The 19,663-nt window shown below is 48.9% G+C and overlaps 2 protein-coding genes across 19 annotated transcripts in view; one reads left to right on the top strand and one right to left on the bottom strand.

The window, feature by feature from the left end:
* Window positions 1-5,961, bottom strand: part of COG1 (component of oligomeric golgi complex 1) — a 14,523-nt gene extending 8,562 nt beyond the window's left edge. For 2 of the 8 annotated variants that reach the window (XM_003131245.5, XM_013980797.3), the window contains exons 1-4: window positions 5,635-5,961; window positions 2,554-2,798; window positions 2,224-2,405; window positions 1,948-2,118 (exon numbers count right to left, since the gene is read on the bottom strand). In XM_003131245.5, the coding sequence (XP_003131293.1) occupies window positions 1,948-2,118; window positions 2,224-2,405; window positions 2,554-2,798; window positions 5,635-5,949 (913 nt within the window). In that variant the 5' untranslated portion in view covers window positions 5,950-5,961. Of the gene's footprint in view, window positions 1-747; window positions 799-1,947; window positions 2,119-2,223; window positions 2,406-2,487; window positions 2,799-5,634 lie in introns of those variants that run through there. The other 6 variants (XM_013980798.3, XM_084983583.1, XM_084983584.1 and 3 more) reach the window with 4 other exon arrangements.
* The window catches only part of SLC39A11 (solute carrier family 39 member 11), a 445,093-nt gene continuing 430,729 nt past the window's right edge, over window positions 5,300-19,663 (top strand). For all 11 annotated transcript variants that reach the window (XR_014820706.1, XM_021066702.2, XM_084983768.1 and 8 more), the window contains exon 1: window positions 5,300-5,556. Coding sequence is in view for 1 of the 11 variants with exons in the window: in XM_084983785.1 (XP_084839911.1) it covers window positions 5,366-5,556 (191 nt within the window). In the remaining 10 variants the exon portion in view is untranslated. The remainder of the gene's footprint in view (window positions 5,557-19,663) is intronic.

Consider the following 19,663-nt stretch of genomic DNA (forward strand, 5'->3'; position numbering starts at 1 on the left):
CGAAAGTAAACTCATCATCGGCCCTTTCAAACCTGCCTACACCACTGGTGAGAATGTAAATTGGTGCAGCCACTGTGCAGAACACTATGGAGGTTCCTTAAAACACTCAAAATAGAGTTTCCATAAGACCCAGCAATCTCACTCCTGGGCATCCATCTAGAGAAAACTCTAATTTGCAAAGATACGTGCACCCAAATGTTCACTGCAGGGCTCTTCACAACAGCCAAGACATAGAAGCAACCTTAATGTCCAGCGACAGAGGACTGGACAAAGAAGATGTGGGATGCATACGTACAATGGAATTTTACTCAGCTATAAAAAAGACTGAAATAATGCCATTTGCAGCAACTAGGATGGACTTAGAGATTATCGTACTAAATGAAGTAAGTCAGAGAAAGACAATTTATCACTTAGAGTGAAATCTAAAAAAATGACACAGATGAACTTACAAAAGAGAAGCAGACTTGCAGACATAGAAAACAAACTTATGGTTACCAAAGGGGATGAGGGGGGAGGGATAAATTAAGAGTTTGGGATTAGCAGATACAAACTACTACATATAAAATCGATAACCAACAAGGACCTACTGTATAGCACAGGGAACCATATTCAATATCTTGTAATAAACTATAATGGAAAAGAATATGAAAAAGAATCGGAGTTTTCTTGTGGTGCAGCAGGTTAGGGATCTGGCTTTGTCACTGCAGTGGCTTGGGTTGCTGCTATGGTGTCAGTTCGATCCCTGGCCTGGGGAACTTCCATAGGCTGTGGGCTCGGCCAAAAAAAAAAAAAAAAAAAGATTTAAAAAAGAAAACATACATGTATAACTGAATCACCAGAAACTAATGCAACATTGTAAATCAACTACACTTCACTAAAAAACCCCACAAAACTCCTTTTCTGGAAGTTCCCATTGTGGCTCAGGGGTAACAAGCCCTCCTGGTATCCGTGAGGATGCGGGTTTGATCCCTGGCCTTGCTCAGTGGGTTAAGGATCTGGCGTTGCTGTGAGCTGTGCTGTAGGTCACAGATGCAGCTCCAGTTCGACCCCTAGCCTGGGAACTTCCATATGCCGTAGATGCGGCCCTAAAAAGCAAAAAACAAAACAAAACAAAACGAAAACTCCTTTTCTACTAAACCTGGACACCTTCCTTCTATATCCTTCACAGCCAATCCTTTACCAAACTGTCTTCTGGACACCTGTCCAAGTTGTCCCTTCAGCTCTCTCTCTACTGCCCCCGATGTCTGTCATCTGGTTCATGGTGACAGCCTCTGACATGAGCTCTCCACTTGAGCAGCACGGGGAACCGCTGTCACATAAATGCATTTAATTCCAATTGGGACAAATGCTCCCAAATGAAAAGTATAGGAGACATGGGAACACAGAACAAAGGATCACTAAGCCTGGAAGGTCCCAGAAGGCTAGCCACTGTTCTGCTCACATGGCTCTGCATTACCTGGTTACAACTCATAGCCCAGCCCCGTCTCTTCTCCCCCCACTACCCCTCAGCCGCCTCTGCTTTCTTTCAGTTCCTCACACACTAACAGTCTCCTCACCTCAGGACCTTTGCACCTCCTCTCCCTTGTGCCTAGAACTCTCTTCTTTGCCTTCTTTACCTGACTCTTACTCACCCTCAGGTTTCATTTCAAATATCATGTCCCCAAGAAAGTCTCTGACCTTGGTGAGGTCCCTCCATTCCAGGCTACCAGGTCAGCCTATCCTCTGTCGTCATGGCAGCGACCAATAGGGGTACTGAGCAGGTATTCGTGGATCGTGAGTTCAACATCTGCCTCTACCACTAGCCCGCGACCTCCACGAAGGAGGGTCCACATCTGCCCAATTCACTGCTGTCTCCCCAGAGCCGAGCACAGTAGCCGGCAGATGGCACCTGCCAGTAACAATCTGCTGAATGAGCCAGAAAATAAGAGAGGCTGGCTAAGAGCTCACCAGGGGGATGCTGGCCTGTGATGGTGTCCAGAGTTGAGAAGAGCAGGCCACACGGCAGGGACGGCTCTGGCAGCAGACCTTCCGGTAAAGTGTAGAAAAGAGCATGGGCTTGGTTCAAGGTTGTGGCCAGCAGCTCCACGAGAGAGCAAATCTGAGCCTTGACACCAGCACCTGCGAGAAGAAACCACCCTCTGTTAACAACTGTGGGTTCCCGCAGCACATCCCTGCTCCATTCCCATGCTCGAGGACCACATTTTGGAGAGAAGCCACACCCACCGTGGTGCGGCTGGTTGAGAAGTTTCTGAATAGCCGCCTTTCTGGCCAACAGGAAGTCTGTTAGGGCTTGGCGAGGAGAACTCTCTTCTAAGAGCATTATAGCGCACAGGGCCTCGGCCACGGCTTGGTCGGAGACGGCCTGGCACTTCAGGAGCATCCTGCTCTCATGCAGAATGGTTGACCTACAAGATGATGACCAAGGTCAGCAGGGAGCTTTGTACATCTCGGGGGAAGAGCCCCAGAATGTCACGAAAGAAGACCTACTCCATAAAATCGTAGGGCTGACGTGTGGCCATGGCCAGAGAAGGTCTTTTTGCCAGAGCCACTTACCGGAAGTGGCTGGCTGCTGCCACCTGCCGGACGAGTATAGGGAATCGGGACAGGACAGGGCTGTATCGGGAGCTAGAAGCATCCAGCTGGAGCAGGGTGTGGAGGTGGCAGCAGAGCAGGTAGAGCTGTGTGGCGTGGAGATACTGAGAGGCCTCCATCGAGCTCCAGATCTTCTCAGGAATTTCTAGGAGTAGCTTGATCTGGGCAGCCATGCTGTAGAACTTCTCCTGGGATGGCAGCTGTGGCTGCAGAATAAACACGAATCAGAACAAACCAAAGCAGGGGCCGTGTTGGGCTGGCTAAGGTAGAAGGAGGGACGAAGCTTCCATGAAGCCGGATTCGGTGCTGCTCAGCAAGGCATTGACGTGGCCGTAGCAGAATTACTGGAGTCAAGCTTTTCCTACCAGCTGCAGCTTTGCTCCATCCTGGAGGGCAAACCTAATCTGGTCATCTCACGGTCTGGGTGTCAGGGACCCTCAGGATGCTTCAATAGCCCAGAGCCCATGTGCCATCCCGCGGGCAAGCCTTCTCCTTCCCTCGTCTGATGTTCAGTCTTCCTACCTTTCCTCCCGCTGCTTTCGGTGCATCGTGGGCTTCTTTGCCGGCTGCTTCTATTCATCAACCTTCCACCAAATCTTGTGGTTCAGGCCTCACGCCTCCACTCATCTCAGTCTGTCCTCTCACCTCACAGGTCTCTTCCCTCAACTGTCACCTCCAGGTGGACACGACCATGTCCTTATCTGTAGCCCATACTGCTCCCCTGAACCCCAATCGAGCCTTCTCTGCTGCTGTCAGCCACTTCCCCTGGGAAGTTTCACTGCCATTCTACGACCAGCATATTTAAAACCAAATTCATCTCCTTAGATATGTTAGCATATGCCACCCCTGGGCCCCCAATTCCCAAGAAACTCGTGTTCTCCGGATGGGTCTGTTGATGTCTCCACGACCTGGGGTTCTGCTACCACTGGCAGGATTCTAACGCAAGTCATCCTCTCACACTTAGATTTTTTTTTGGCTGCGCCCGCAGCATGAAAAAGTTCCTAGGCAAGGGATCAAACCTGCACCACAGCAGTGGCCCACTGCAGTGACAATGTCGGATCCTTAACCCACTGTGCCGCAAGAGAACTCCAATCCCACACCGAGGTTACTCCCCAAACACTTCACTTGTGCTCTGTTCACTCTCTATCCCCTCGGATCTATCCTTTTCCTTCGCTGTCAAATTAACCTTCTTCGAAGGCCACTGAGATCACGGCTTTGCTCAGTTCTCAAGGGCTCCCTGTTGCTGAGGACCTCGGCCTGGGGATCAAGGGTTTCCTTCCACTACTTTCTTCCAGGAACCCTTGAATCCTCTGATTCTCATGTGTGTGTGTGTGTGGGGGGGGTTTCATCTCCCAGGGACCGTGCAGCAATATCTGGGGACATTTTTGATTACCACAGTGGGTGACAGGAGTGCTCTTGGCAGCTAGTTGTTAGGAGCCTGGGATGCTTCTAAACAGCCCACTACACATAGGATAGGCCTCTACAACAAGGAATAATCGCTCAAACCGGTAACACCAAGGTTGAGAAACTCTGCTTTAATGAAATTCATACCTGATTTTGATCGTCTTTACACACCCTAGACCCATATTCCAAATCTCATCTAGAAGGCCTCTCCTTACTGGGGAGGACCCAAGCCTGAAGTGACTGCCTTCGGAATTTTTACCATAAATGTACACAGTTATTCTGGGAATCAACACCCATTATCACACACAAAATTTTTTTTTTTGCCGCACTCACAGCTTGTGGAAGGTCTCCGGCCATGGGACAACACCAGATCCTTAACCCACTAAGCCACCAGGGAACTCCCTATCCTAAAATGCTTTCTTCTGCTACTCTATAAATTATTTACCTTTTTTAAAATCAACTTTCCGAGGATTTAACTCAACTAGATTGTAAGATCCTGTATAGCAGGGATAGGGGACTTCTGATTCTCTGTGCCTTGAACACAGAAGGCACCCAAATTTTTGTGACTGAGAATAAGTCAGATTGAACAGCAATAAAAATAAATGTTTTTCAAGATAAGCATAGTACAAATTAATTTTTTAATAAAACCCTTAAGCATGCCTGAGTTATAGCAAAGGCTGGGAACCTAATGCACTAAATGCACAGTCTAGGGAGGGATAAAATCTCTCATTTCAAAAATTAGCAAAGAATTTCTAGTTTCCTCTGGTTCTATCGCGTTAGCCCGGCTTAATGATCTGGATTCTTCTAAAACCCAGGCTGTATTAAAAAGTTCCAAACTGGAGCTAAGTTGCACTCTGCAATTTTTTTCCTTCCACATGGCTGTATGGCTTCAGAACAAATTCCTTCCTTACCTTTCTCACCCTTTGCGCCCTTTCCCTTTGCCACCCCTAAGTCAACATTCTTCAGCAACACAAAAGGCATTATTAGGATTAGCGTCCTTGGACAGTGGGTCTAATCATTAGTGTTTGGAGGAAAAACACGAATTAAAATAAACTTAGTTTCTTAAAATGAAAACGTTCCTCTCTTGAAAAGATGAGAGTTTGCCATTAAAAAAAAAAAAAAAAAAAAAAAAGAGAGCTTGATAGTTGGGTACTATCTTCCAACAGGTGGAAGGGGCTATGGAGGTTATTCCCGGGAGCGGGATCGGGGTGGGGGCGCGGTGGGGGGCGGGAGGGGGAGACTGGAAGGAGGAAGGAACGGCCTGGGGGGAAGGCGTAGCCTAGGGAAGAACTCTGTTCTAGTTATAATGTTGGGAAATGCGATATAAGGAACGAGTCGAACTGTCTAGCGAGAGACCCCTGGCGTTTCCATGCAAAGCTGGCAGGAAAAACTCAGTGACCCCACCAGTGAGGTGCGGAACGCAAGGCCCGGAAGCCCGGGAAGGCGCCTGAAGAAACGGCCGAGGGATTTTGGAGAACCGGGCAGCCGCAAGGAAGGGACAGCGGCCGTCGTCCCCCGAGGAGGGAGCGCAGAGAGCGGCGGAGGCTCTTCCTACGGCAGGTGAGGCCCCGCCGGGGGACGCGGGCCGGCCCACGTGAGCAGGAGCGGCCGGGCTGGGGGCGGGGGCCCGGGGCTGACCTGCGGGTCCCGCGGCGGCCGGGGCGCGGCCGAGCCGGCCTGGCGGAGGCGGGCGCAGTACTGGTCGGTGGCCTTCACGGCGTCCACCAGCCCCTCGGCGCAGCGGCGCATCTGGCCGATGGTGTCGGCCGCCTCAATCAGGTCACGGTACCGCTCCCCCACCATCTGCCGCAGCTCCTCCTTCTTGTGCTCAATCTCGGCCCGAACCTGGCGCTCCAGCCCGCGGATCTCCTCCGCTCCATGGGTCTCGAAAAGCGCCGCGGGGTCGCGCAGATCCAGCCGCTTCAGAGCAGGGGAAGCGGCCGCGGCCGCCATGACGGACCGGTCAGCGGCCCAACGGGGCACTTCCGCTCAGCCGTCCCGCCCCTGCGGCCATCTTGGTCGGGGGCGGAAGTGCTTCCGCCCCGCTGCAGCCATAGTTGTTTGGGGCGTATCCGGATGGCCGAGGGGCGGGCCTGGCGATGGGCGGCATTTTTTTAAAGAGAGACTGTGTGGTTGTAAGATCACTGTGGCTGGCGGTATGTCTGCTGGTCTAACCTCTCGCGAATCTCAAGCCCCTCCCAGGGCAGGTGGAGCATCTCCACTTCGGAGTTAATTATCATCCAGCGTCCGCGGTGTACCGCCTCCTCGTGATGCTCCTGTGCCTTACTGGTCCGTCGCGGTCCCCGGGCAGGGGTCTTTACGATGATGGGATTGCACCCGCGGCCTGTCCCTCTCCCCTTGGAATCCCTCGGCCTCCCCTGTGTCCTGGCCAGCTGGGATCCAAGTGGGCACACATAGCTGATAGTAGGTGCTGGATCAAAGCTGGGGCAGCAGCTTGAACCCTTCACTGCCTTGTGCGGCGTCCTTGTTATTCATTATTTTCTGTGGTCATCAAGCAAATGCAATGGCAGGAAAAGAGAAGTGTGAGTTCATTTTTGTTCGTTGAAGATAACTTCCCAGTTGCTCTGGACCAGGCCCGAGCACAGGGACAGGCTGCTCTTTACCGGCGCTGTGTGTGCGCGCTCCCTTGCTTCTGGTTTTCTTTGGTTGTTGGTTAATTATTTGGGGGTGCCGTTTTTTCTATCAACCAGTGTTATACCAAAGATGTTTTCCCTTGTGTAACCTTACATTAATCAGCACCGGTCCGGGTAGAAGGGTAGTGGGCAGCTGAGGAAAGGACCAAAATACTAAGGAAAACAATATCTTGGGGTGGGGAGGACGCCTAACACAGACTTGGTAAGAATGAAACCTGGAGAGTGTGGCCTGTTTCATCTAAGTATTTCCAAGATGCCCCATTAAAAAAAAAAATTGTATTATTGAAGATTTCACCCTAATGCAGAGCGAATGGTATAATGGGTCCATCAGCTGGGTTTTACACTCACTACCTCATGGTCAGTCTCATGTGCATCCTTACCCACTTCCTCTCCCTCCCACCACCTCCATTATTTTGAGGCAGGTCCCAGGCACCAAAGAATTCCAATCTTTAATATTCTAGTTTACCTCCCACTAGCCCTTCAGTCTACGGATTGAATTTTGCTGCTGGGTAACCTGGGACCCAGAGAGACAGATAGATTTACTCAAGTGTGTAAATTTCAAAGCCTGTCCACAAAATTATCTGATGTACGCTTCAGGCTGCAAAGTAGGTAGGAATAATTATTCTATGTGTGGCGAAAACCCAGAGAAGCTTATTTATTCCTGCCCAAGTCGCATAGTTAATATGGGACAAAATCAGCCCCTAGACCTAGAATTTTGAATTCCTTTTCTGCTCTGTCACATAACTTCCTACAAACTCAAAGCACTCCTTGGTGGCGGGTCTGCAGTCCCATTCTGTAGGGACACATCCGTCTGCAGAATGTCTTTCCCATGTTTGAGAAAGTCATTGCTGTATGGCAAGACCAGTTCCCCTTACTGCTAAGCTGGATCAGCCAGTCGGACACAAGGAGTAGGGGCAGTGGAGGCATCATTCTGGTGGTGCCACATCCACCTGCAAACATCCACTCTCGACGGACAGCAGGGACATTGAATCCAGCTGCAGTGCTCAGCTGCCAATGCTGGCAGTGGTGCTGGTGACAGCTTTGGGCAAACACAAGGCGGTCCTCACCAGAATCGCCCTGAGGCATGTTTTGACTGAGTTCTGAAGGTTAGCGTCCCTTTGTTTCTGTCTGTTCCCTGAGCCTGGTTCCCCACCTTTTCCAGAGATTCTCTGAGCTGTCCAATATCTTATTGATAAATGTCACTTTTTTGAACATCAAGACACTGTCGGTTGCTTGCCCTAGAGGCCCTCACTGACCTACACTCCCTGAGTTTCCAGCTCTGTGAGAGTTTGGCTGGCATCTCTTAATCAGCAAGAGAGAAGAATATTAATAATCCATTAGGGTAGGGGGGCCTCGGGGTTTTCTTAAGGTGGCCGGCACTTGTGCCCACACCTGTCATTTCAGGTAGAGAAAAGGCAAGCTCACCGGCTAATGCCTCCACCAAGCATGTTCTGAAGGCAGGGCTTTCTCTCTGCTTCCACAGCCAAGTTTGTCCCACTGCCCTGAAGATGCCACTGTTGCTCTTCTGCCAGCAGATCCAGGCGCCTAGCAGAGGCTGCTACGAAACCCATTCTTCTTGCCTGGGGAACCGGGAGAGCTCCGGGGGCTGGAGGAACTACCTTGGACTCTTTACTCTCCACCCCTTCTTTCCCACTCCGCCTTCCTCTTCTGCCTTCTTCTGCTTTTGTTGCCCTAACAAAACCAGAATGTGGGCAAAGAGCTCAGGTTCAGCAGCTGGACCAGGCACTGTGCTGGGGACAGAGGGGCAAAGATGACAAAGTCTTTTTCTCAAGGAGGCACACAAGTAAGAAGCATCTCCTAGTTTTATTGACATCGTTTTGGTTTAAGGTTGTTTATGTGTGTGTGTGTGTGTGAGAGAAAGAGATGGGGCAACTTGATGTCAGATTTTCTTTCTTTCGCCTTAAATCTTTAGGGGTAGAATTTTTTTTTTCTTTTTTATGGTTGCACCTGTGGCATATGGAAGTGGCCAGGCTAGGGTTCTAATCAGAGCTGCAGCTGCCAGCCTACACCATAGCCACAGCAACGCAGGCTCCAAGCCACATCTTCGACCTACACCACAGCTTACGGCCACATCGGATCCTTACCCCACTGAGTGAGGCCAGGGATCCAACCTGCCTGCTCATGGACACTATGTTGGGTTCTTAACCCGATGAGCCACAAAGGGGACTCCGAATTCTAAACATCCAGGGTTTATATTCAAGAGTTTATGTTTAGATCACCCCAGGCTCCTGAAATCAAACCTAGGCATTCTGCCAATTATAACAGCTATAATTTCGAGCGCCACCTAGCCACTCTGTGTATATTTCCTTTAATTCTCACAATACTCCTACAGCATAGGTGGTCTTACACTCATTTGATTGGTAAAACGAGGTTCAGCAGGACCAGGAACCTGTCTGAGATTACACTGTCAACGGCCAAGCCTGTCTTCAGATCCCAGTTCGTTTGACCCTAAAGCCCTTGATCTTTGTCACATAATTAGCATCAAAGAAAATTTCAGAACATCAAGAAAATTTCAGAAGCAAAATTCAAATGGTACCCACGCCGCCTCCTGCCCTTTACCTAAAGGTGGCGCTCTACACGCAGGCACTTTGGGGACCCAAGCTGGAGTGGCTCTTGGTGATTTGGTGGCAGATGGCACATGGGGCGGCCATGCCTGGGAGCCAAGTTGTCTGCATGTGGGAGGGCTGTCTTTTAAAACTGGGAACATGGAATTCCCTTTGTGGCTCAGCGAGTTAAGAACCTGACTTGTACTCAGGAAGATGCGGGTTCGATTCCCGGCCTCTATCCATGGGTTAAGGATCTGGCTTTGCCATGGCTGTGGTGTAGGCTGGCAGCTGCAGCTCTGATTTGACCCCTAGTCTGGAAACTTCTGTATGCCACAGGTGCGGCCCTAAAAAGAAAAAAGAAAAAGAAGAAAGAAAACAGGGAACAGGTTCTGCATTTTACTTTCTGGGCCCATTAACACTCTTATCTCACTCGGAACATTGAGGGGGCAGGTTTCGCCTTGCTTTTTAATAGAAATATAGCAACCAAGCCAGCCTAAAGCCTAAAATAGAAGGGTTTTTTTTTTTAATTTTTTGCAAATACCACGCTCTCCTTCTTTTATGGATTTTTGTGGTCTAGCATCTGAGAAAAGATCCCCTAGACCTTGGCCCCCCGACTAAATGATCCAATAAATATTTGCGAAATAAGTGAATGGTGTCGTACATCTGTGTCACAGGCTCACAAAGTATCTGCTCAAAGGACGCACTGGGAAATGCAGAAGGATCTTTTGCCATCAGTTGCCTAATGACAGGAATGCTAAAAGCAATAAGGCACTTCTTGCCTATATCACACCCACTCCAATGCCTTGTTTCAGTACCTCTTTTATTTTATTTTTTTTCTTTTTCGGCCACCCGGTAGCATATGGAGCTCCTGGGCCAGGGATCAGATCCGAGCCGCAGTTGTGGCAATGCTGAATCCTTAACCCACTGTGCCAGGTCAGGGATTGAACCTGCAACTCAGCGCTCCCAAGAGGCCACCGATCCCACTGTGCCGCCGCAAGAACTCCGCTACCTCTTCTTTTACGGAAAGGGGTTGAACCTTCGGCACGTCAGTGTTCACTCTGAAGAACGAACCTGCTGAGATCTTCCATCGATGCCCTGATCACGCTGCGGGGAGGGCTCCTTTTCTCCCAGCCTTAGGCTGGAATGGGGGCTGGGCACCCCAGGGGAGAGACGATAAATATGGAAAAGACAAAGTGAGGAAAATTAAAATAAGAAGTTTGACTCCGGCTAAGCTAGGAGAAGTGGGAAAGGAGAAAGCAAGAAGCTAGAAAGAAACGGAGAGGAATCTGACATCAAAGCGACAGCCCAGCAAAGAAAAGGAAATGCTTGACGTGGCCAGGCAGAGGCTGAATTACCCACCGCTGCCCCACGGGATTCAGACCTTTGGTGTTTGTCCTTGGCCGAGATGCCGACGGGATAAGAGCGCCTAATGCAGGCGTCTTGACATCTTTATGTCAATGTTTATCAGCCTGTGTCTCCTGGAGGTGACATTTGTAGTAGAAGGGACGGCTGTTTGGTTTAAGTGTTTGCAGGTACCCGAGACCCGGGCTTCAACAAATAGCCAGGCAGGTGTCCCACCTGAGGCAGGGAGCCTGGACATCTGGGCTACACACGTTCTCAGCGCCTTGAGTAGAAAAGGTGACATGGACAATCACACGCCAAACGTTGTGTCCTTAATTAGTGTGTATCTGAGGACATGCTGCGTTCACCAGCTCTGCGTTGGGTGCTGCAGAGACTGTAAAGGGTATTTTATGAAAGTCTGTGTGTAACACGCTCTCACTCCTTTTCAAGTCTTCTCCGCTGTCTTTCCCCCTCCCCACCACCCCAGCCTAGCTGATGAGCTTTTCGTATACGTGGAGGAAACGGAAGTAATCAGACAGAAAAGTCCTCCTGTGAAATCCCCTGAACCTCACCCCTTCCACCTCCCAGAGATCTCACTTCCTTCTCTCTCCTCCGTAATTTTCTCCTTCTCGGTTGGATCTTTCCCACAATCTCAGAAACATTCCCTAGTGTCTCCCATCATAGAAAAATGCCTCTTTGGAGTTCCCGCTGTGGCGCCGTGGATTAGGGACCTGACTGCTGCGGCTCAGGTCCCTGTGGAGGCACAGGTTCATCCCTGGCCCGGTGCTGTGGGGTAAAGGGTCCAGTGTTGCCACATCTGTGGTGTAGGTTGCAGCTGTGGCTCAGACTCCATCCCCGGCCTGGGAACGTCCATCTGCCATGGGTGAGGCCATAAAAAAAAAAAAAAAAAAAAAGCCCATTTGGCTGCTGGTCTCCTTCCAGCTCCTGCCCATTTCTCTTCTCCTCGTCACACTGAAACACCTCCGCCTTGGGTAAGTGCTGTCTCCTCAAGGCCCCTCCTGTTCTCTTCATCAGCTTCACCCGTTAGGGGTCCTCACATCATCACTCCATCCACTAAAAGACCTCTCTCTCCGTATGGTTCATGTCAGTAGCTCCTTCTCAGTTTCTGGACCTTTCAGCAGCGTTCAGCGCCGCTGGCCTGCCCCTTGTTGACACAGTTGCCTCGTGACTTCTGTGACGTGCTCCACTGGCTTTTCTCTCGCCTCACTAGGCACTTCTCAGTCATTTTTGCTGACTCTTCTTCCTTTGCATGACCCTTATTTTATTTTATTTTTTCCTCTTACGGCTGCACCTTCAGCATATGGAAGTTCCCAGGCTAGAGGTCGAATCAGAGCTGCAGCTGCTGGCCTGCACCACAGCCATGGCCACAGAGAATCCAAGCTGTATCTGCAATCTATGCTGTAGCTCACGGCAATGCTGGATCCCTAACCCACCAAGTGAGGCCAGGGATCGAACCCACATCCTCATGGAGACCACATTGGGTTCTTAATCCACTGAGCCCCAATGGGAACTCCCCTTTGCATGACCTCTTAATGTTGGATGGGCCCAGGCTCAAGCTTAGCTCTGGCCCCTTCTCGGTCTGCAATCCCAAGTCCATCCTGCCCTGTCACTTTCAGAATCAGAGGGTCTCTCTGTGGTTCAGGTGGAAATCATGATGGCAGTGGAAGCAGAGAGAAGGGAACAGGTGTTTGCAGATGACTCCTACATCCGTTACTCCAGCCCTGTGCTCCTGGATTATACATCTGGCTGCCTCCGTACACTCTCCACTTGCACGTCTAAGAGATGTCTCAAACCTAACACATCCAAAATAATAATCCTCTTCCTGCCACCCATCCTGTACTCTCCTCCAAGTCCACCCTGTCTCAGGAAGTGGCACCCCCTATTTATGGCTCAAACCTGGGAATAATTCTCCATCCTTCTCTCTTTCGCTATCCACACTCCATCTGTTTACAAATCCTATAGACTCTCCCCCCAAAATAGGGGTTGATAAACTTTTGCTATGAAGAGACAGATAGTCGGGAGTTCCTGTTGTGGCTCGGTGGTAAGGAACCGACTAGGATCCAGGAAGACACAGGTTCGATTCCTGGCCTCACTCAGCAGGTTAATGCCATGAGCTGTGGTACAGGTCACAGATGCGGCTTGGATCTGGTGTTGCCATAGCTGTGGTGTAGGCCGGCAACTCTAGTTCTGATTCGACCCCTAGCCTGGGAACCTCCCTGTGCTGTGGGTGCAGCCCTAAAAAGACAGAAACAAACAAAAAATAGGCAATTCTAGGAGTTCCCTGGTGGCTCAGTGGGTTAAGGATCTGGTGTTGTCACTGCTATGGTGCAGGTTCGATCCCTGTCCTGGGAACTTCTGTGTGCTGTGGGTGCAGCCAGAAAAGAAAAAAAAAGTAGAAAGTGTTATCATTTATCAAGGCCTTCGTATATGTCAGCCTCTGTTATAAACTCTGAATATGAACTACCTTATTCAAATCTCACAAAAAGCCCTCTTAATTCCATCCTGGTCTTATGTCCACTTTATTAAGGAGGAAACTGGGGCCAAGGGAGATTATATAATTTGCCCCCAATTGGTGAGGAAGTAGCAGAGCTGAGATGTAAATCAGGCTGTCTGGTTCTAAGGCCCGTGACTCGTTATTGTCTATGTATTTTTATCACTGTGTTGTGATTTCGTGTTCCTTTATTTGTGCATTTGGTTGGTGAATTGCTCTCCTGTAACAAGGAGCAGAGATTTGGTCTGTCTTTTTTGTCTCATCAAATTCCCAGCTTCTAGCACAGTATATGACAGACAGTAGACATTCAGTATTTGTTGAATGCATCAATAATAACTTAATTTTGTAGTAAAGTAGTTTATTGGTGTGCTGATGAATCTGTAAATATTCAAAGTACACCTTCCCTTAGCGTTCCTACGAAAGAAAGAAAATGGTTTGATTCAATATTTTTTGTTTTGTTTTGTTTTTGTCTTTTTAGGGCTGCAATCACAGCATATGGAAGTTCCCAGGCTAGGGGTCAAATCAGAGCTACAGCTGCCGGCCTACGCCACAGCCCACAGCAGTGCGGGATCAGATCCGTGTCTGTGACCTACACCACAGCTCACGGTAACACTAGATCCTTAACCTACAGAGAGAGGCCAGGGATCGAACCCGAGTCCTCCTGGATACTACTTGGGTTTGTAACCACTGAGCCACCGTGGGAACTCCTGATTCATTATTCTAATTTCAGAAAGGTTAAATTAATTCAAATTCTGATCAGCCCACCCCTCTCCCTCCAAATATGTGAATTCTCTGGACTTTCTTTTTTTAAAAATTTTGTTAGAGTGTTGAGCTGCTTTTTCATTTTATTTTATTTTATTTTTGTCTTTTTAGGGCAGCACCCACAGCATTTGGAGGTTCCCAGGCTAGGGGTCAAATGGGAGCTATAGCCGCTAGCCTGCACCACAGCCACAGTGAACAAAGGATCTGAATTGCATCTGTGACCTACACCACAGCTCATGGCAACACCGGCTCCTTAACCCACTGAGCGGGGCCCCGACTGAACCTGCATCCTTATGGATGCTAGTCAGATTCATTTCCACTGAGCCACGAGGGGAACTCTAATTCTCTGGACTTTCTAATGTTATTTATGGAATTAAAAAAGACTTATATCCATTTTAACCTTGTTATTCCCTCATCTTGTTGCTTCTGGACCGTGCGCGAGTGTATTCGCACATGCCGATATTCCAGGACAGCAGTCCTAGGGGTCAGCATGAGTTCAGAGGTCACCGCCAATGTGGTTGAATGTTTGCAGCTTAGGGACCAATCTCTAAGAGGAGCTGGTTTATCATGGGAATCCTGCCTTTGCCTTACCTGGAGAAGTGCAGTGGTCTCCTAGGTAACCATAGCTGCCACCTGAGAATATTCAGCCATAGTGATAACGGTTTGGTGGGATGCTTTCTGCTTGGGTACAGCACACCTGGAGAAAGAGCTGGGGAGGAAGTAGTTTCAAGTCTGCCTTGCCTGGGCATGGGCCGTTGGCAGGATCACAGGCCATCCTGGGATTCACACAGCCTAAAATTTTAAGTGTCAACTAACGAGAGTTCAAAGATTCTGGAGAAATCAGATCTCCATGGGAGCTGCAGGGTTTTAGGAGGAGGTGTGCTTGCAGGAAGCTCTAGTAAGTTCTACTTGTACTGGGTTGTGAAGTTGGTTTTTGTTGTGTTTTAAGTCCTACCAGAGGAACCAGAAACATCAACCTGCTTGGCCCAAGGCTGGATGATAAAAGACCCGGACACCTCAGACTCGAAAATATTTGCAGTTTGGGTATTTGTAAATATAGTTTGGGGCGGGGGGAGGCAACCAGTTGATGAAAATGTATCGAATAGCCCTGTTAGATTTTTGATCTGCCTTTGGTGTATGTGGGGGTGGCAGGAGAGTATACTGCTTGACCTTTGAATTTGAAAAGTCGTGGCAAGGGGTTCCTGTTGTAGCTCAGCGGAAACGAATCGCACTAACATCCATGAGGACGCAGGTTCGATCCCTGACCTCACTCAGTGGGATAAGGATCCTGCGTGGCCATGAGCTGTGGTGTAGGTCGCAGACACAGCTTGGGTCTGATGTTGCTGTGGCTGTGGTGTAGGCTGGTGGCTACTGCTCTGATTCGACCCCTAGCCTGGAAACCTCCATATGCTGCAGTTGCAACCCTAAAAAGACAAAAAAAAAAAAAAAGAAAAGAAAGAAAAAAAAGAAAGAAAGAAAAAAGCAAACTCATGGCAAAGCGAGACCAGCAAGTTACATTCTGTGTGGTCCGTGCCCAGAGCAGAGTTGAATCTTGGGGTTTTGAGCACCTAGAATCCTGTGCGAGTGGATGGAGCGCTCCTCCTCCATCCCCTGTGCAGCTCCCAAGCTGTTCAATGGTTACTTTCTGAAAATCCAGTTTATGCTCTTAGAATGCAGAGAGTGGAGTTCCCGTCGTGGCGCAGTGGTTAACGAATCCGACTAGGAACCATGAGGTCGAGGGTTCGGTCCCTGCCCTTGCTCAGTGGGTTAACGATCTGGCGTTGCCGTGAGCTGTGGTGTAGGTTGCAGACGTGGCTCGGATCCCGCGTTGCTGTGGCTCTGGCGTAGGCTGGTGGCTACAGCTCCAATTCGACCCCTAGCCTGGGAACCTCCATATGCCGCGGAAGCGGCCCAAGAGATAGCAACAACAAAAAGACAAAAGACAAAAAAAAAAAAAAAAAGAATGCATAGAGTGCTTTGAATGTAGGAAGGCCCCTCGGGCCCCTCGGTTATGCCTGTGCCTTGGCAGAAGTTGTAATGAACTTGCTCAGCTATTCCAATAGACCGTGGGCAGCTTTTGAGAGTGCTGGAACGGGGGTTGTTGCACCCAGAGGGGATAGTGTGACTTTCCATGCGCTGTCCGCATCACCCCATCCGATCTGCGCCCCTCTCTGCCTGCCTCATTCGGCTCTGCTGCCTTCCGGCTCTGGTTGAGTTCAGCCACGGGAGGAGAGAAACGGATGCACGGTGATTCTGGCTGTGGCTGAATTACTTTACAGCCCCAGCACCCTCCCCGTGGCTTTGGCTCTCACTGGGCTCTCGTGCCCTCACCCCCCGCCGGGCCGCTTCCGCTCTTGGGCTGGTCCAGCCTTCCACTTGTACCAGGCCTCCGGGCACCTCATCCATCTCTGGCTGATTCCCTGTACGCTGCTCCTCCATTACATTCATTTCGGCTAAACCCTCTGAGTGTACCATCTGTTTCCAGCTGGCTCTGTGAGCGGTGCAGATGGTTATAGACCCCGGATTCAGGTCATCATCCTTTCCCTCTGGTTGGCACCAGATCCCAGGCCAACTGAATTCTCTCCCTGGAGGGTGAGATTTAGAACATGCCGTGAACTCTTAAGTTTCTAGAACACTTTGGCAAGGCGAGGCTCTGTTTTGGGAGGCGAGACGTTACATCCTGGTCTGTTCAGGTGGAAACTGAAGCTGGGTCAGACGGAGCAGAGGAGGAAAAGCCTTGTTGCCAGAAGGGAGCACTCTGCGTAGGTAGAAATCCTGTAGCACCTTATCGGGCAGACGCAGCATGCGTTTGCTTTTCTGCACCGGACTTGCTTTCATCTTGTGTCACATGATTGGTTGTGCTAGTGCCAGCGAAGCTTTCCTGATGGCAGGATTAGAAGCTGTGCTGTAATATTAGCCAGTTTGGAAGACGGCGAGGGGTTTAACCACCCCAGAGTTTCCGGTTTTCTCTCACTGCCGTTCAAGATGAAAGGCGCTTCATGTTTGCTGGATACCGCTATGTACCTGATAACGTGACCATTTATTTAAAATATTCCTTTCAGCCAATCTTTACACAATTCTAGGAGGCATGTGGTGTCACCCCTGTTTTGCAGACAGGGAAGCAGGGAAAGGCAGGCACTGGCTCCAGGCCACACCTCCCACAGGTAGACGTCTAGTGATGGGGTTACGAAATTGGGTTCTGGGCAAGTGATGTAAGTAGGCTGTGCCTCAGTGTCCTCATCTGTGGAATGGGGGTAAGAATGGGACCTACTTCATAGAGCTCTTGTGGCAACTAAAGGCAATGATGAGTACAAAGTGCTTAGGGCGTTCCATGGTGGCACAGTGGGTTAAAGACCCTGCATTGTCCCTGCTGTGGCTGGGGTTCAATCCCTGGCCCGGGAAACTTCTGCATGCCTCGGGCGTGGCCAGAAGTAAATAAATAAAGTGCCTAGGGAGTTCCCGTCATGGTGCAGTGGAAACAAATCCAACCAGGAACCATGAGGTTGTGGGTTCGATCCTTGGCCTTGCTCAGTGGGTTAGGGACCTGGCGTGGCCGTGAGCTGTGGTGTAGGTTGCAGATGCGGCTCCGATCCTGCGTTGCTGTGGCTGTGATGTGGGCCGGCATCTGTAGCTCCGATTTGACCCCTGACCTGGGAACCTCCATATGTCTCGGGTGTGGCCCTGAAAAAAAAAGCAAAATAAATATATAAGTAAATAAATAATAAAGTGCTTAGAACAGGACTCAGTACATCGTGAGGCCTCCAAAAATTAGCTAATTTTGTTCATTAGAATTAGCAGTCTAATTCACAGTCAAGAGTGTTTTAAGGAGCTGGAAATTTTTGCTATGTGTTGATTTTGAGTGAAAGGCATGATGAGGAGATGATAAAAAGTTGTTTTCTTTGTCCTGATTTTAAAACTCTTGACGTTTCTCTGTCGTCTGTCCTGCTATTAGCAAATCTGACATGTCTTTAAAAATGACATTTTTAGAGCATCCCCTTTCGTCATCTGCTTTACAATGACTTAGTCATTGCTGTTTAAACCAGCTCACAAAATCTGGAAGAAATCAAATGGGACTGTTAAAAACAGCCGTTAAAAACTGTCGGTGTACAAAAAATGGGACTCACCAGTGGTCGTCTATTTTTACGCTTTTAAAACAGTTGTGCTACCAGACAAATGATTGCCAAGGCATCTAGAAAACATTTTTAGACTTTTTCTCGGGCCAGGATTTTTAAGACGAATTGTAAAATTCGAAAGTTTCCAGTTCCATGTTTTAGGAAACCGGGGGGGGGGGGGGGGCTGTATGTCACCTAGGACTCTGGCCCCCTGTCCCTGCACATATGGGGTCTTTTATCAGGAGTAGGTGGGAACCAAGGTGACTCCACATACCTGGCCTAGTGAACAAACTTCAGTCTGAGTCCCTTCCATTGAGTATGACTTCATGTGAAGGCAGTTTATAAAACGGGATGTCTGCAAAAATAAGTAAATAAGATCATTAAGAAGAAATGCTTGCTCCCTGCTTTCTAGTACATACAATCAATTACAGCAGTGAAGATCGAGGGACTTTTTTTTTTTTTTTTTTTTTTTTTTGCTGTTTTTAGGGCCATACCTTCGGCATGTGGAGGTTCCCTGGCTGGGGTCGAATCGGAGCTACAGCTGCCGGCCTACACCACAGCCACAGCAACGAGGGATCCAAGCCGTGTCTGCGACCTATATCAAAGCCCACGGCGACGCCAGATCCTTAACCCACTGAGCGAGGCCAGGGATCAAACCCTCAACCTCATGGTTCCTAGTCGGATTCGTTTCCACTGTGCCACAGTGGAACTCCGAGGTAAATTTATCTGACAAAGAAACATCCGCAATTACCAAGGCAATTGTAACTTATTGGAAAGCATGACATTTAGCTACGTCGTCTAAATACTGGACACGCTCAGCCATGAAAATGAATGAAAGAATACCATTTACAGCAACATGGGTGGACCTAGAGGTGATCGTACGAAATGAAGCTTATATGTGAAATCTAAAAAAGAAAAAATGTACATACAAATGAACTTATTTACAAAACAGAAACAGACCCATGGACATAGAAAACAAACTTATGGTTACCAAAGGGGTAAGTGTGGGCGAGGGATAAATTAGGAGTTTGGGATTCACATATGCACAACACTATGTATAAAATACATCACCGACAAGAATCTGCTATATAGCACAGGGAACTATACTCTCTCTATATATTTTTTTTTCTTTTTTTTTGGTCTTTTTTTGTCTTTTTAGGGCTGCACCCATGGCCTATGGAGGTTCCCAGGCTAGGGGGCCTACCGGGGCTGCAGCCGCTGGCCTACATCACTGCTCACCACAACACCGGATCCTCAACCCACCAAGCGAGCCAGGGATCGAACCTCTGTCCTCATGGATGCTCATCGGGTTTATTAACTGCTGAGCCACAACGGGAACTCCTATACTCAATATTTTGTAATGACCTATAAAGGAAAAGAATCTGAAAAAGAATATATATATATATATATATATATATATGTGTGTGTGTGTGTGTGTGTGTGTGTGTGTGTGTATGGTATATATATTCTTAAAACTGAATCAGTGTGCTCTATACCTGAAACTAACACAGCATTGTAAATCAATTATACTTCAATAGAAATAATTAATTTTAAAAGTGAATACTGGACATACAGGAACGGCATGTTAGCAAGGATAAGGACACTCAAGAGGCCGTAAGAACAGTAAAGCTATTGCACTTATGTGTACCCGCATTCTTGACATATTAAAACCATCATTCCTATCACATACTTAAAACTGTTTTTGCCGTCAGGGCTGCC

Source organism: Sus scrofa, chromosome 12 (assembly GCF_054392235.1).
Source record: "Sus scrofa isolate SSC_HxYL_T2T_F1_AM1 chromosome 12, Sscrofa_HxYL_maternal_Yorkshire_Landrace_v2.0, whole genome shotgun sequence".
In the NCBI taxonomy this organism is placed as follows: Eukaryota; Metazoa; Chordata; class Mammalia; order Artiodactyla; family Suidae; genus Sus; species Sus scrofa.